Source organism: Artemia sp. Qi Xiang Cuo, chromosome 5 (genome assembly GCF_049724085.1).
Source record: "Artemia sp. Qi Xiang Cuo chromosome 5, ASM4972408v1, whole genome shotgun sequence".
NCBI classification, from domain to species: domain Eukaryota; kingdom Metazoa; phylum Arthropoda; class Branchiopoda; order Anostraca; family Artemiidae; genus Artemia; species Artemia sp. Qi Xiang Cuo.
Window position 1 is genome coordinate 40,040,111 of NC_142798.1, and position 16,486 is coordinate 40,056,596.

The 16,486-nt window shown below is 35.7% G+C and overlaps 1 protein-coding gene across 2 annotated transcripts in view; it reads left to right on the plus strand.

The window, feature by feature from the left end:
* The window catches only part of LOC148952129 (dnaJ homolog subfamily C member 11), a 63,839-nt gene that overhangs the window by 42,178 nt on the left and 5,175 nt on the right, over window positions 1-16,486 (plus strand). Inside the window, exons 9-11 of one of the 2 annotated variants that reach the window (XM_089089575.1) lie at window positions 4,455-4,646; window positions 5,882-6,110; window positions 8,463-8,592. In XM_089089575.1, the coding sequence (XP_088945701.1) occupies window positions 4,455-4,646; window positions 5,882-6,110; window positions 8,463-8,592 (551 nt within the window). Of the gene's footprint in view, window positions 1-4,454; window positions 4,647-5,881; window positions 6,111-8,462; window positions 8,607-16,486 lie in introns of those variants that run through there. The other variant, XM_089089576.1, reaches the window with a different exon arrangement.

The window sequence follows — 16,486 nt, forward strand, 5'->3', positions numbered from 1 at the left end:
AGGACACTCCCCCACAGTCTTCAGGGCAAGGGTTATAATTTATGCCCTGGGGGCATATAAGGTTTTTATTGAAATCTTTGTCGTAGAAACTTGAAAAATGGCTCATTCGATTAGAAATTCAAAGGCCTAGTGCCCTTTTAAATAGTCGAAAGTGATTTGAGGGCAACTAACCCCCCTCTCACGCCCACCTTTCCCCCAAACAAATACAATCAAAATTTTTAGATAGCCATTTTATTCAACGTAGTTGAAAGTTTTGGAAATTAGGTCTTTAAGGATGACAAGCCCCCCTCCCCCCTACAGCCCTAAGGTCAAGGGTTGTAAGTTATGCCCTGGGGGCATATATGGTTTATATAGAAAGTTGTTGCAGAAATTTTTAAAAGGGCTCATTTGTTTGGAAATTGAAATTGCCCTTTTTAATAGTCGAAAATGAGTGGAGAGTAATCAACCCCCCTCTAACGCCCACCATTTCCCCAAAAATATTCAATCAAAGTTTAGAGATAGCCATTTTGTTCAACGTAGTTGAAAGTTAAGTGATTGGAGAGCGACTAACGCCCCTCTCACGCCCACCATTTCCCCAAACACATCCAATCAAAATTTTGACAGAGCCATTTTTTTGACATAATTGAAAGTTCTTGAAGTTAGGTCTTAGAGGATGACAACCACCCTAACAGCCCTTTGGGTAAGGTCTGTAATTTATGCGCTGGGGGTATATAAGGTGTTTTTAGAAAGCGTTGTCGTAGAAACTCAGAAAGGGCTCATTCGATTGGAAATCGAAAGGCCTAGTGCCCTTTTTAATAGCCGAAAGTGATTGGAAGGCTTGACAATTTATAGTAAAGATTGATGTGGGTATAATGTATTATTTTTGTTGTTGTTGTTTAGACCAGGGCACTTAGTATCGAAGGAGTTGTCCTAAGAACTTAGAAAAGGGCTCATTCGATTGAAATTAGAAAGGGCTGATGCCCTTTTTAATAGTCGAAAGTGATTGGAGGGCAACTAATCCCCCTCCCACGCCCACCCTCCCATTTGCCCATTATGTTTAAAAACTAAATGTTGCCTTAAGATTAAATCAAAATGCACTGTGTTAATGCTATTCCCAATAAGGCATCGTAGCAGTAATCCCAAGAACGACTGAGGGTATTATGTTCAAACTTTCGGGGCTATTTCTGCTCTTAAAATTTAACCAATCAAAATAGTGTAAGTGTATCCAAGCCGTCAAAGAAAGTAAACATATTTTTTTGCGGATGGTATCAAGTTTTCTATTTCAGGTCAACTAGAGGAGGTATGAAACTAAATTAAACACTACTTTGTGTGTCCAGATTTTTAAAAGGGTGCATGTTGTTAAGAATTGCTTAAAATTCTTTTCCAGCATACAAATAGCAGGCCAAACTATAAAGACTTAAAAAAACGAAAAGATTTAAAGCATTATTTTCTTTATCCCTGAAAAAGACTACGTCAATAAAAAACAAAGAGAAATTAATTAAACAAACTTTTTTCACAGAATAATTTTTTTAAAGATACTAAAAGAAATCCATTAAACCAAAAATAGGCAAAAATATAATCAAATAATCTACCAAGCGTGAAACTACCACAAATCAGCATCGATAAATAAATAAAACCCAAAACGAACAGAAATTATAACAGAGTCAAACTCAAAACGAGCAGAAATTAACATAAGTTGGGCTCAAAACCCCTATGCCTTCCCAAGGCCAGAACATAGTTTGTTTTTCTGGTGAATAAATGTTTCTGATGGTTATATTGGACAAGAGAAGTGTACGGAGGTTAGTAACAACTAGAAAAAGAATAAATTTACTTATCTATTCGACCCAATTTTGTGTGTTATCTTTGTGATTGTAAAAGTAGTATAATTTGACGTTCATTTTTCAGTGACATGATAGCTCTTTAAATTAGCAAATACAAAATACATCTAAGCAGAAAAATTTCTCCCTGTTGCCATAAACTTCTCCAATTTGAAAGACGCTCGTGGTCCTTTTGACTATGAGCTTTACCTTATTAGTCAATAACAACTTCTTTCAACTCGTTAGTTTCAAGAAGAGAATATATACCATTCTGAAGGGAAATACTCATGATTAAATCTTTACTGTTGTCAATACAACTCTTTTTTAAGCTCTTGAAACATCGTTTTAACTGTTGTCTTAATGTTACTGTTTTCTATTCGTGGTGTCTTGTTTTTGGTTATTTTGTAAAACATTGGAATATGTCAAGAGAGCCATTAAGAGTCACAACACTTCACATAATTTTTAAATAGTCTGAATAAGCTGCGTTTCAGCAAAAAAGTACTCATATGCTGATTTTTTTTTTTTACAATACAAGATCATAACATCGATATAAAGCTAAAAATGTATTTCCCTTCTGAAAAGGTACCTGTTAAATCTGATAGAGCCCCCCTCCCTCTAAAAAATGTAAGCTGGTCGAATTATCCTTCCAACTTGGTTTGTATGATATTATTTTTTGAATCCTTCTTAATCAGAACAGCTACTATTTAACAAATCAGGACCAATGAAAATTTGAGGGGATCATGTTTTATTTTTGCCAACCTGTTTCCCACTCTGGAACGTAGTAACCGAAACTTAATATGGAATCGGTTTGGTTAGTGCCTTCTGGATGATTAATCTTTTGATAATTGACCTGATCACCCTTTCGCCTATATATTTATAGATAATATTGAATATGTCGCTAGTAAGAATATAACACCGATAGTAATCCGGCTCATTCGTTTTATGTAGACGTTTTTGCAAAATCCTCTCATAGGCCGTGCGAATACCGTTAGAATGTACTCAACAGATGAGCTTTGGGGTATTGAAATACCAATTAGCTATTCAGCGTCACTAAAATATCAAGATTATTGGCTCATATGTATTGATTTGACCCCATTGTTTCACTAAAATTTATAAAGTGAACAATTCACTTAGGCGGAACCAATTCCAAGAAAGTCCCAAAGCAGCTATCATACGCTCGGGTAGATGATACCGAGGTAATTTGATTTCTGAGTGATATCTTCCTTTACATTTACAGATCAGTTGAAGCCTTTTGATTTCAGCCCTGAATTAGTGTTATTGATATGGCAAGTTAAAGAGGATTCAGTGACTTCTAGGCTTTGTTAACCTCCGACAGTCAGTCTTGACATTATTGGTCACTAATTTATGATATTGAAAGTGCCTTATTTTGTGACTTATATAAATGGAGGGTGCACTGGAATTCCAGATAATCTTGACTCAAATAACCTGACAGTGGTCAAGTATGGCTCTGAAACACGAGTACTTCGAAGTTCAGGAAGATATGTTGAATGTTTTCCAGAGGAATTGTCTAAGGATAGTTTTAGGTACTTGACCGACCGTAAATCAAACAGTAATCTTTATGTAAGTCTTGATAATCCCGCTTGCTAGGGCTATAGGCAGGCCCTAATGACAGAAATGTTAACATAACCAGGCCATGTTCTAAGGATGAAGGAGGATAGATAGCCAACTCAAATATCGTGCGCTCGGGAACCGACCTGGGGGGGGGCGGAGGAGGAGCGTGTGCAATTTTGTTAGCCTCAGGTGGCTTAGGGTTTCAATGAATTATTGTTATTAGTAGTGGTAATAGTAGCTTGTAACCTTGGCCAAATCTTCTTTTTGAGAGGAAAGAAATTTGACTCGAACATCTGTTTCAAGGCACATGTTGCTCTTTGAAAAATGTGAATATTGGGGAACAAGTTTTGAGGCACATGAAACTCTGAAGAATGCTTCTGGTAATGAACGCTTTGCATAATGAGTAGGCGGTAGTCTGTTATTAAAAGTTTTTGTGTCAGGACAGCCAATTAATTTATATATCCGATATTCTCCCATATTCTTTTCTAGCAGGCTTCACGAACAGGATCAGAATATTTTATGTAATGTGTCCATTAAGCAGAGCTACATATTTTCTGTATTTTCATGTTAGTGAAAACTATAGGTTTCAGTATTCTCTGACAATATTCTGCAAAAGGATGCGAAGAAAAGGTTAACTTTAAAAAAATATAAGAAATGATAGGTTAAAGCGCACAAATGTGAAGATCTAACCATGTATGTGCCTACTCTGAAGTGGAGAGAGTAAGAAAGGAGAACTAAGATAAAAGAGAGGGAACAAAAAAGAAGAAAAACAGCTACTGTAAAACGTACATAAAGAAAGTACCTGTATACTGATAGAAATCTTTGCTAGTCTCCTTTCAGTAACTGTTGTTTCGAAGCTGGAATTTTTATTTCTATTTTTACTTTGTCTTCGGAAGAAAGGGACCTTCTGATCTCTTTCTTCTTCTGTTCTGGCGGGTGAAGATTTTAATGATGTTAAAGATTGATGAGAGTCATCACTTCAAATTAAAACAAAGTGGTATATTCAGGGTAAACTGTCACTCATAGAGGGATCAGAAAAAGGTGTTCAGTTATGAATAGAGAAGCGTTTATAGAAATTTGTTATAGGTTGGCTCGATCCAATCAAATTTACAACTTCCCAATTCACTTGTGCGAAGAAATTGTTCCCAGTGCAATTTTTTATGGGACTTTAGTTCCTGTTGGATGTTATTTCGTCATTTCAAAACTTATACTGGATCCCTACAAGAAAAGACAAAAGATTCTAGAGCTTGAGAAACAAAAGGAACTCTATAAAACAGAGTAAGTGTACCTCCTTTTTTCGTCTTTAAATTAATTGAGTGTTTTTAAAAATATTAGATTTTCGGTTTGTCCATTACTTCATAACTGGTCTTTTTTGTTCTTTGTGTTACAACATAATACTTGGTTCGATCGTAAATTACATCTGTACTCGAAAAAGTTGCAATACAAATGTTAAAATAACCTCAGTGTTGTTTTACTTTCGAAGTTATTCGCAGAAATCGTCCCAGCATGTTAGCCTAAATTATGATAGGTTGTCTTGGCGCCGGGTGAATATATCTCGCTTATTTCCAAAAACAGATGATGCGCCTGATGCAACTATTCGATGCAAATAATTTATGTTGCGTAAGTTGACATTCTGAAGGAAATGTGACGAAACTCGGGCGAGTGTCTGTGATGCTAGTAATTTCAAGTTCAAAAGAAACTTTGCAGCACAAACAAATTATAGTGAGTTACTTGAAGTTTGAGTGATCATTTTTGAAGTAAGTTAAAAAGCACCACTTTTGACAAACAAATGCTATTTTCCAAGAAAAATCACCAAATCTGCAAAATGATCTGGGGGACAAAGTTACCTAATTCGTCATCGCCTATGGTGGTAATTTTTAGTGTAACATGTCCTCCTTTCTCTTTATACGTATCTACGAAGTGTCTGTTTTAAATGGTGTATTTGCATAAATTTTGGCCGAGGTCTTCGGTACTGCACGGATCATTCTTTCCCCAGAGAGATTTTTTTTTACCTTTCAACTGCTATGATTAATCTTGAAATTAGATCTAATTCCTTGCCGCACTCCGGTTGTGCCTGGGGCAAAAAACTTTGCAAAAGCTGATTGGTTGTCCTCCTTTCGGTTCCAATCTTATAGAGGATCCTAGAACTTTCATTTTGTGATTGGATTGGCAAACAACACATTTTTTTGCCATCATACTTTGAGTTTCATGTGGCAGAAAAAAGTATCATAGCACATAATAAATGGGCCGCACATTACTATTTGGTAAATCAAAGTCTGTTTTTTTTTTATGATATCCAAAGGAGTAATTTCTTTTCGAGAATTTTTTCTAGGAATACTTTAGAAAATTTCGCTTTCAATCTGAGAGAGCAGCCAGAATGCAACGGGTCATTTTGCCAGGGAGGTTTTCATTGATAAAATTACCGTCTTTATCTGTTAGAACAGTCTCTTAACTTTAAGTTAGTTATTGATAAATTTCTTCAGATCCCTTATTATAAATAATCTTTGTTATAGATTAGTCAAGAAAAAAAGGGAAGCGGAGGCTGCAATTGAATTGATGCGATCAACTTATGAAAGAATAGTAGCCGAAGAAGAAAGCAAAAAGGGTCTTGTTATAATCAACGCACTTTACGGTCGTCTCGTGGGAGATTACGACCAAAGAGCTCCAGATATTATATGTACTACTATACCTTTGCAATGTTTAGTCAAGGATTCGAAACTGATTTTACATGAAAATTCAAAGGTTCGTTTTATCCAGAAAACAAACTTAATTGTTTCAGTTTCAGCCATCTTAGCAAACCGAGCAAAAATATATACGTATATATATATATATATATATATATACATATATATATATATATATATATATATATATATATATATATATATATATATATATATATATATATATATATATAAAATAATTTTGATTGGGTTAAAATACGTCTTTTAGGTTAAGAATACACTCGTATATACTAAAAGTAGTTTATGGTATGCTTATCTTTAAAAAAAATAGTCTTACCATTTACGTTTTTTTTTATTCGCCGTTTCGCATTCAAGGATTCTTAACTCGTTTCAAAAATAATTTCAAAGGTGCGTTGTTTTTGTTTTTTAAGTAAAGGATTTAGTGTGCTGTCTTGTTAAATGTACATTTAGTCAAGCACTTTTTCTTTATAGAATTTAAGCAGATTAGTGCAGTTATAAATACCAGCTTGTTTTTTCTTACATTCCTACAAAAATATATAGGCATTTGGGTTCCGGCGTGTTCCCTCGGGACCAACCCCTCTCCCCCCAGCATTTCTACCCTAAAAAATCCTCCCGTATATAAATTTGAGCAGCCAATGGGAAATCAAAAGAATGACGAAAGAAGGGATTCTGGAATATTCTACCTATAGTTCATAAACATATGTAAAATATATGGTATAGAATCAGATACTTCTCTGGAACTGCAAGGAATTTCTGAATTGTGTATTTTTTTAGTGATATTTTTCAACGATTTAAATAGTAAACCCTCTTCGTCCTGATGGTTCAATATCATTTCGACCTGAAGGTTTCAAACAGAGAGACACTTGATTTGATAGGTATTTGCCAGTAAATACAGAGGCGCAGCTAGGGTTTTCAGTGCCCGGGGACAATATCGGTTTGCCCCCCCCCCCAAATGTCACTACCACAATATAAGTAAACGAAAAATCTCAGTTTGGTGCTCCCTCAGAGGCTCCGACGGGGAAAGTCACCCCCCCCCCCCTCTAGCTACGCCACTGATTAAATAACTATATCAAGTGACAACACTTCGTTATATATTAGTTTTAATAAACTTCTTGTCGCATACAGAATCTCCCTCATAACCACCAGTTATTGTAAGAATTGCCTTTGCTTAAGCGATTTTAAGAAAAATACTTACGAGTGTGCAGACACGCAGGGTAAGAAGATGGAAGGCTTCAAGTGTGGCTCCTTTGCAAAATATCAGTACTTTACATCTTTCCTCATAATTTCCTATGTGCGATTTATCCGCTGTTCACCTGTTTTTGCCTCTTTTTTTTCCTACGCCCCGTCTCCTTTCCCTCCCAAAATTAACTCCGTGCACGTGACAAAATATACTCTATCAATACCGATAACTGACCACAATTTTCTCGGATCTTCGCTACAATAAACCTCTACTGAAGATTAATTGTAAAGGAAAATATATTTTTTTGCCTTTTTTTCGTTCCACCATCATGGACTTTAAATTTTACCGATAGTCCTGGGAGCTACTCTGGATAAAACCAGTATGCATACTTTTTTCCTCGAAAATGAAATCCCAGGGAAAATATTGCTATTAAATATAAGCGACGATCAATGACCACATAGTCATCCTCAGTAAAGGTGATGCTAGCCATTAAAATAGTAGTTTTACCCTTAAAAGCTCGTTCTAATCTTGTAAGAAACTATACCTTTTAAAAATAGTTTTCTGTACTGACCAAATGTCTTCAAAAAAAACAAAAAACATTAAAAGTGTTATCATATTAAAAAAAAATGCGCTAACAATTAATACCTTTATTTCCCCTACTTAATCTAACATGAGAGAGGGAAATAAAAGCTTTGAAATTAGAGAATCATTTGGTGTTAAGTTATTGGCCATTTGATATGTTTTAGGAAGCCAGTTTAATGAATTTTGTGTTACCATGTACTTAACCACATTCTCCACAAGCAAAAAAAATGTTATTTTAATGGCAGATATTATTTTGTTATAATCAAATCAGCGGTGTGTGGTATTTGTAAATTTTCTCTAATGTTTGTCTGTGGATTTAGTCGACTCTCCATTTAAATCCCCTTATATAAAAAACATCACAATTTTCTAAAAAAAAAATTGTTCTAAGTAGGCTTTTACCCTCAGTGATGATTTTATATTTATTTCTCGGAGATTCCACCGGATTTCTCTAAAATTTCAAAGCCTTTTCAATAGATGCCCCCCCCCCCCTCCCTGTGGATGCCTGCTCTGGTATACTAGTCTTATAATTATAATTGTTTAATAATTGTTTATAACATCAACGAAACGTTGTCGTGCCATTTGATGCAAAAAGAAAATCAGCACACTAATCTTTTGTATAAATTTCAGGTTCAGTTACCTGGATTTTTTGACCCATGTCTTGGAGAGGAAAAGCAGCTCAAGGTGTCATATCTCTTCCATGGAGCACATCATGATGTTACTATAGCTGACAATGAAGGCTTACGAATACCGCGCCAGTGTAAGTACAGCTAACACATTGCTCTTTTCATAGATCCACTAATCCCTCAAAGATTAGGAGAAAAAATAAGGTTTTCTGATCCAATGGTCATTTCATCATCGTTTAAGTTAATAATTCTTAGCTGGAAAACCACGGTTTACTTTTTTCTTTTAAGTCAATTGTTTTTGCATATCTCAATTACAAAATACCATTGTGTTTACTCAAGGCAGGATTTTTGTGAGGAGGGGGGGGGGAGGTGAGGGATAAAAAAAAACAGGTGAATTCTATGGAAAATACAAGAGATTATAATATATATTGCAGAAATCTAAGTATTTAAAGGAACGGTATCCGGCATGTTCGCTGGATTTTTTTCGTTTCGAGGGTGGGGACACAATAATGATAATACAAATTTAATATATATCTTTAATAAAAAATGCTAAGATATGGGTCCAAATCTCCCTCTCTCCTTCTTGCTTGCCGACTCAATGACATTTTTAGTCCTATTTTACTTGTATTAATAGCTGAATACAAGTACATTAACAGGGCAATGTATGTTTAGTCACTTAATGATCCAAATGATCTACACTGCCATGCAGAGGCGGATCCAGGTGGGGGGCGCGCCCCCTTCCCTAACGTATTAGCGGATTTGGGGATGTGATTACTTGCTCTGGTTAGCGTTGGGACGAAAGTTTTTTTTTTTAATTTGGTTTTTAATAGTTGAATTATTAATACATTCTTATTTGTTAAGACTGTTTTTTTTTTTTGTTTTTTTTCAAACAAGTTTGAAACAAAGTTTCAGTACTGCCTAAAAGTATTTAATTGAATTTAGATTTATGAGGGGAAATTGTTCATCATAGGCAGCGCAAGACTAGCCCCCCCCCCCCCCCGCCCACGCCCATCATTCCCTCAAACACATCCAATAAAAATTTTGAGATAGCCATTTTTTTCAGCGTAGGCTAGTTGATTTCCAGATAGAAAAAATGTTTTGAGGAGGACACTCCCCCACAACCCTAAGGGGAAGGGTTTTAAGTTATGCCCTGAGGGTATATAAGAACAATGTTGGCACAAAGTATTATTTATTTTTTTTTTCCTCGAGAGCAGGGCACTTCGTATGGAAGAAGTTGTCTTAGAAACTTCGGAAAGGGCTCATTCAATTGGAAATTGGAGTGGCTTGTACCCTTTTTAATAGTTAAAAGTGATTGGAAGGCAACTAACACCCCTTCCACGCCTACCATGTCCCCAAACTCACCCGATCAAAATATTCAGGCAGCTATTTTGTTCAACATAGTGGATTTCCAAAAATAGATTATGTTTTTGAGGAATACAGTCTCCCACAGACCTTAGAACAAGGGTTTTTTGCTGTACTCTGGGTCCTTGTGAGATTTATAAGGAGAATTTTTTCGCAGAAACTCAAAAAAAAGCTCATTTGATTTGAAATTCTAAGGACTACTGCCGTTTTTAGTAGTCGAAAGTGATTGGAGGGCAACTAAACCCCCTCTCACGCCCACCCTTTCTCCAAACACATCCAATCAAAATTTTGATATAGCCATTTTGTTCAACGTAGTTGAAAGCTAAGTCTTTGAGGATGACAACCCCTCCCCCCCCCCACGGCCCTCAGGATAAGGGTTGTAAGTTATGCCCTGGGGGCATATAAGGTTTATATAGAAAGCTTTGTCATAGAAACTTCAAAGAGGGCTCATTCGATTGGAAATTGAGATGGATAGTGTCCTTTTTAATAGTTGAAAGTGATCGGAAGACCAGGGACCCTCCTCCCACGCCCACATGTTCCCCAAACGCCTCCAATCAACACTTGGAGGGAGCGATTGTGTTCCGCACAGTTTAACGTTCTGAATATCATACCTTGGAGAACAATGACTTCCTCCCAGTCTTGAGCGCAAGAGTTACAGATTATATCCTGGAGACATGTAAGTTTTTATGGAAATCTTTGTTACAGAAACTTGAAAAAGGGCTTATTCGATTGAAAATTCAAAGGGCTAGTGCCCTTTTTAACAGTCGAAAGTGATTTGAGGGCAACTAACCCCCCTCTCACGTTTTATTGAAATAGATAAAGGTAAAAAGTTAATTGTTTACCTGGCTTATAGACCCCCTGGTGCTCATCCGAAGGAATTTTTTCAGGAGTTTGATCAGTTTTTAAGTAGGGTCCAGTCTAGTCGATCGTAGTGCGTTATTCTGAGTGATTTTAACTTTGATTAAATGGTTTTAATTTAGAATTTTTAAATCTTGCATTATCTCATGATTTGTACCCAGTGAATCTGATTCCTTCCCATATCACTGCTGAGTCGGCAACATTAATTGATAACATATTTGTTTCTTCAAACCTATTGAGGGAAGCATTCTGTGATGTTCTCCTTCAACCTGCTTTTGGCCAGCTCCCGATTGTTTGTATGAAAAATAGTTTTAAAACTTCGGCTAAAAACCTAAGTAAGAGAGTTTATAGGGATATGAGAGACAATAACTTGAGAAAGCTGAAAGAGCAAGTTAGTACTATAGCATGGGATGAAGTTAGCGAAGAGCAAAATGCAACTACAGCGTTCGATAGGTTTATGAATATTCTCTTACCCCTATATGAGGTGTCTTGTCCTCTTAAGGAAATGAGGAAAAACAAAAATGAGCCAAGAAAGCCATGGGTGACCACAGAATTGCTTGAAATGATGGAAACGCGAAACCAGCTTTTTGAAAAACATTTACAGAGCCCGGAAAATGTGAGTTTATTTGAAGAATTTAAGCGAGTGAGAAACAAACTTAACCATAAGCGTCGCAGTGACAAAAAAGCATATTATGCTTCTGCTTTTGATGGTAAAAGTGGTGATGCAAAAGGAGCCTGGCGACTAATAAATAAGGTTTTTAAAGGGAAGGCTAAAAAAGGGAAAGTACTAAGGAAGAAGTAGCTAAAAAGTCTGGAAGACATCTGGAAAAGTCCTTTATAGATAATCGAGGCGAAGGGCGCAGTTTTTCGTTCGAGAATTGCACAGCAAAGGAGATCGAGAGCACAGTTAAAGGACTGAGGTTCAACTCGACTGGAATAGATGGGCTTAATCTTAGAGCTGTAAATGCCATCCTAGTTTATATATTACCTTGTCTACTTGGTTTGATAATTCTATCACTCCAGACCTGTGAATTCCCTAGTGGGCTTAAATAGACTAAGGTAATACCATTTTATAAAGGAGGCAATAAAAGAAAACTATTGATTCAGTGACTAATTTTGTTATAGCCTATTTTTTCTAAAATCCATGAAAAGATAATACACAGGAGACTTTATGAATATTTGGATAAACTAGGAATATCGTGTGGCAGCAAATTCGGATTCCGGAGTAAAAATTCTACTAGCCATGCTGTTCACCATCTTCTGGATGTAGTCAATGGAGCTCTAGAAAAAGGTTTTATTCCTTTAACGATCTTTGTCGACTTCAAAAAAGCCTTTGACACTGGATTTTGAGTTGTTGCTGTGTCGCCTATCTAGTCTGGGGATAAAATATGTTTGCTAGGATTGGTTTAAATCATATTTGTATGGAAGGTCAACTAAAGTAATGTTAGGTGACATCATTAGCGGAGTTTGTCCTGTAAAATGCGACAGGGCTCAGCCTGGGTCTGTTACTCTTTCTCGTATACGTCGATACTCTGAGGTTCTACATGCCTGAAGCAACTGTTACAGCATTTGCAGATGATACTGCTTTGATGATTTCTGCAGGGTCACTGGAAGAACTAGTAGATAAAGCAAACCGAACGCTGGAAAACCTTTTGGTTTTTACCTCCTTGAGTTACCTTGCTGTTAATACTCTAAGACAAATTATCTGATTTTTAGTAGGGTAGGAAAAATTGTAAATGGTGCTTCTATAGTATTTGAAAATTTGACGCTTTTACAGGTTTTTGAAAATAAATATTTGGGATTTTATGCTGATAATAATTTTAGTTGGAAGAAACACATAAATATGATTTCTTCTAAACTTGCACGAGGTCTTGGAGTGATGCGGCGTTTGAAACACGTGTTACCTTTAACTGTTTTAAGAAATACATATCATACTCTTTTTCACCCTTTTATTGTTTATGGTTGCTGTATTTATGCATCTAATTTTTCTTCAAATATTAAAATACTGCAGATTCTTCAGAATAAGGCGCTTTGAGTACTGGGTGAGTTTGTGCAGTATGAGCACACGCGTGAATGTTTTATGAATTTTAGAATTTTAAATATTCATCAGATCAGGGACCATCAGGCAGGAGTATTTACTTACCATGTGCTTAATAGATTATCTCCTGAATATTTTTGAGATTTTTTTAAGTTTAATTCAGATTATCATCATCATAGGACTAGAGGTCGTGGAAGCTTAGTCTCAGAAGTAACGAGGACGTGTCAATCTAGTTTTGTAATTAGAAATTATGCAGTTAATTTGTGGAATGGTTTCCCGGAGAGCGTTAGGAAGTCAGAAAACCAGTTTCAGTTTAAAATTAGATTAAAAAAGTTTTTGTTCGGTGGGACTTAAATATTTTTGATTGCTGTTTGTTATATTTTTGTTTTTGGGTTTGTTTGTTTTTTTTTTTTTTTTTATTTTGTTTTTTAATCGGGAGAATTAAAAAGTATTGAATGGTAAGAAAAGAGTATGAAAAGTGAATGAGTTTGGTTTATGATTAAAGATTGTGTGACGTTGCTCAAGTCACAATAGTGGCTTAATAAAACGTCATACGTTCTTACCATTTCTACGTTTGTTGATAATGTTATTTAAAAAATGTGGTAAGTGTCAGTTAAGTATGATGTAATTATTAGTTGAAAATAAAAGTCATCTCATCTCACGCCCACCTTTTCCCCAAACACATCCAATCAAAATTTTTAGATAGCCATTTTATTCAACGTAGTTGAAAGTTTTGGAAATTAGGTATTTAAGGATGACAACCCCTCCTTCCTCTCCCAAAGTCCTCAGAGCAGGGGTTGTACACCGGTCCTTGGGGGCACACAAGGTGTTCATTGAAAGCTTTTTAGTGGATAGTTGAAAAGAGCTCATTCGACAGAAAATTGAAAAGATTGGGGTCATTTTCTATCCATGAAAATGATTGGAGAGTAACTAATGCCCCTCTCACTCCCACCATTTCCCAAACACATCCAATCAAAATTTTGAGATGTCCATTTTGTTAAACGTAGTTGAAAGTTCTGGAAATTATGTCTTTTAGGATCATAACCGCCCTCTGAGCCCTCAGTGCAAGGGCTGTAAATTATGCACTGGGGGCATATGAGGTTTATATAGAAAACTGTTGTAGAAATTTCAAAATGGGCTCAATTGATTGGAAATTGAGATTGCCCTTTTTAATAGTCGAAAGTGAGTGGAGAGTAATTAACCCCCCTCTCACGCCCACCATTTTTCCAAACACACTCAATCAAAGTTTAGAGATATCCATTTTGTTCAACGTAGTTGAAAGTTCTGGAAATTATGTATTTAAGGATGAATAACCCCCCAGAGCCCCCAGGGCAAAGATTGTAAGTTATGCCCTGGGGGCATATAAGGTTTTTTTTATAGATAGAATTGTCGTAAAACTTCAAAAGGGTCTCATTCAAATGGAAATTGAGAGGGCTAGTGCCCTTTCTAACTGTCAAAAGGGATTGGAGGGCAACTAACCCCCCTCTCACTCCCACCAGTCCTCGGAGAACAGCTAATCACAATTTTCAGCTATCCATTTTGTTGAACGTAGTTGATTATTCTAGAGATAAGGCTTTTGAGAATGACATCCCCCTCCCCCTAGCCCTCAGGGCAAGGGTTGTAAGTTATGCCCTGGGGGTATATAAAGTTTTTAGTGAAAGCGTTGCCTTAGAAACTTCAAAAGGGCTAATTTGACTGAAAATTGAAAGTGCTAGGGCCCTTTTTCATAGTTGAAAGTGATTGGAGAGTGACTAACGCCCCACTCACGCCCACCTCTTCCCCAAACACATCCAATAAAAATTTTGAGATAGAAATTTTGTTTAACGTAGTTGAAAGTTCTGGAAATTAGGTCTTAGAGGATGACAACAACCCTAACAGCCCTTAGGGTAAGGATTGTAATTTATTCCCTGTGGGCATAAAAGGTGTTTATAGAAGTTTCAAAAAGGGCTCATTCGATTGGAAATTGAAAGGCCTAGTGCCCTTTTTAATAGTCGAAAGTGATTGGAAGGCTTGACATTTTTATAGTAAAGACCGATGTGGGTATAATATATTATTTTTTTTTGTTGTTGTTGTTGTTTAGACTAGGGCACTTCGTATCGAAGGAGTTGTCGTGGTAACCTCGAAAAGGGCTCATTCGATTGAAAGTAGAAAGGGCTGATGCCCTTTTTAATAGTCGAGAGTGATTGGAGGGCAACTAATCCCCCTCCCACGCCCACCCTCCTATTTGCCCATTATGTTTAAAAACAAAATGTTGCCTTAAGATTAAATCAAAATGCACTATGTTAATGCTAACCCCAATAAGGCATCTCACCAGTATCCCAAGAACGACTGAGGGTATTATGTTCAAACTTTTAAGTCTACTTCTGCTCTTGAAATTTAACCAAATCAAAATAGTGCAAGCGTATCGAAGATATTAAAGAGAGTAAACAGATTTTTTTGCGAATGGCATTACGCTTTATATTTCTAGTCTACTAGAGGAGATATGAAACTAAGTTAAAGAGTACTATTTTTGTCCAGCTTTTGAAAAGGGTTTATATTGTTAAAATTTCCTGAAATATTTTCTCCAGCATACAAATAGCAGGCCAGACTATAAAGTCTTAAAAAAACAAAAGATTTAAAGTATTATTTTCTTTTTCCCTGAAAAGACTATGTCAATATAAAAGGAACAGAAATTAAATAAAAAACTTTCCACAAAAAAAGTTTTTCAAAGAAAAGTAAAGAACTCCATTAAACAAAAAATGAACAAAAATAAAATGAAATAATCTACTAAGTGTGAAACTACCACAAATCAGCATCGATAAATAAATGAAACCAAAAACAAACAGAAATTACAATAAATAACCGAGTCAAACTCAAAACGAGCAGAATTAACATAAGTTGGGCCCAAAACCCCTATGCCTTCCCAAGGCCAGCACAAAATTTGCACTTTACTGAAAAAAATACAAATGAATGTGCATCTGTCAGTTTAATATGCATATACTGATATTTAGTAATCAAAATGTTAATATTATTTGATTTATTAAAGTTATAAAAGTAAGAGCATTTATATATTTTTCAGTAAAGTGCAAATTTTGTTCTGGCATTGGGAAGGCATAGGGGTTTTGCACCCAACTTAAGTTAATTTCTGCTCGTTTTGAGTTTGACTCAGTTAATTATTGTAATATTTGTTCGTTTCGGTTTTCATTTATTTATTCATGGTGAGATGTGGTACGCTTGGTAGATTATTTGATTTTATTTTTGCTCATTTTTTGTTTAACGGAGTTCTTTACTTTTCTTTGAAAAACTTATTTTGTGGAAAAAGCTTTTTATTTAATTTTACCAAAAAAGTCAACTGGGAGGCGAAAATCTTCATTTCGTAAGAACAAGGAGGGGAAACTTAAAATCCTACCTTCTTTAGGCTATCTAAATAATATTTCAGTATTGTACTGTCACAACGAGGCTGAAAAACTTAATATTTAAACTTCTATATAAAAACTCCTTTTTACTGTCTTATATTTGTTTTCGAGTCTTTCTATCGCACAGAGGTGAAGAAACTGATGTCATTACTTTTTTGACTGTCATTAAATTTGGGTTTGCTTTTTTTGCGGAGCGGGGTGATTTTTAGAACATTGTTGTTTTTTCAGGGGATTAGTATAATAGAAAGTAAACGCATGAGAAGTGCAAAGATATTACTAGTTTAAGTTTTGGATTTCGGTGAGCAAATGGTGGCCACTTTACTGCCTATTTCCATCTAATTAAAGCTCTGTGTTATGACATATCACTTCCTCTGT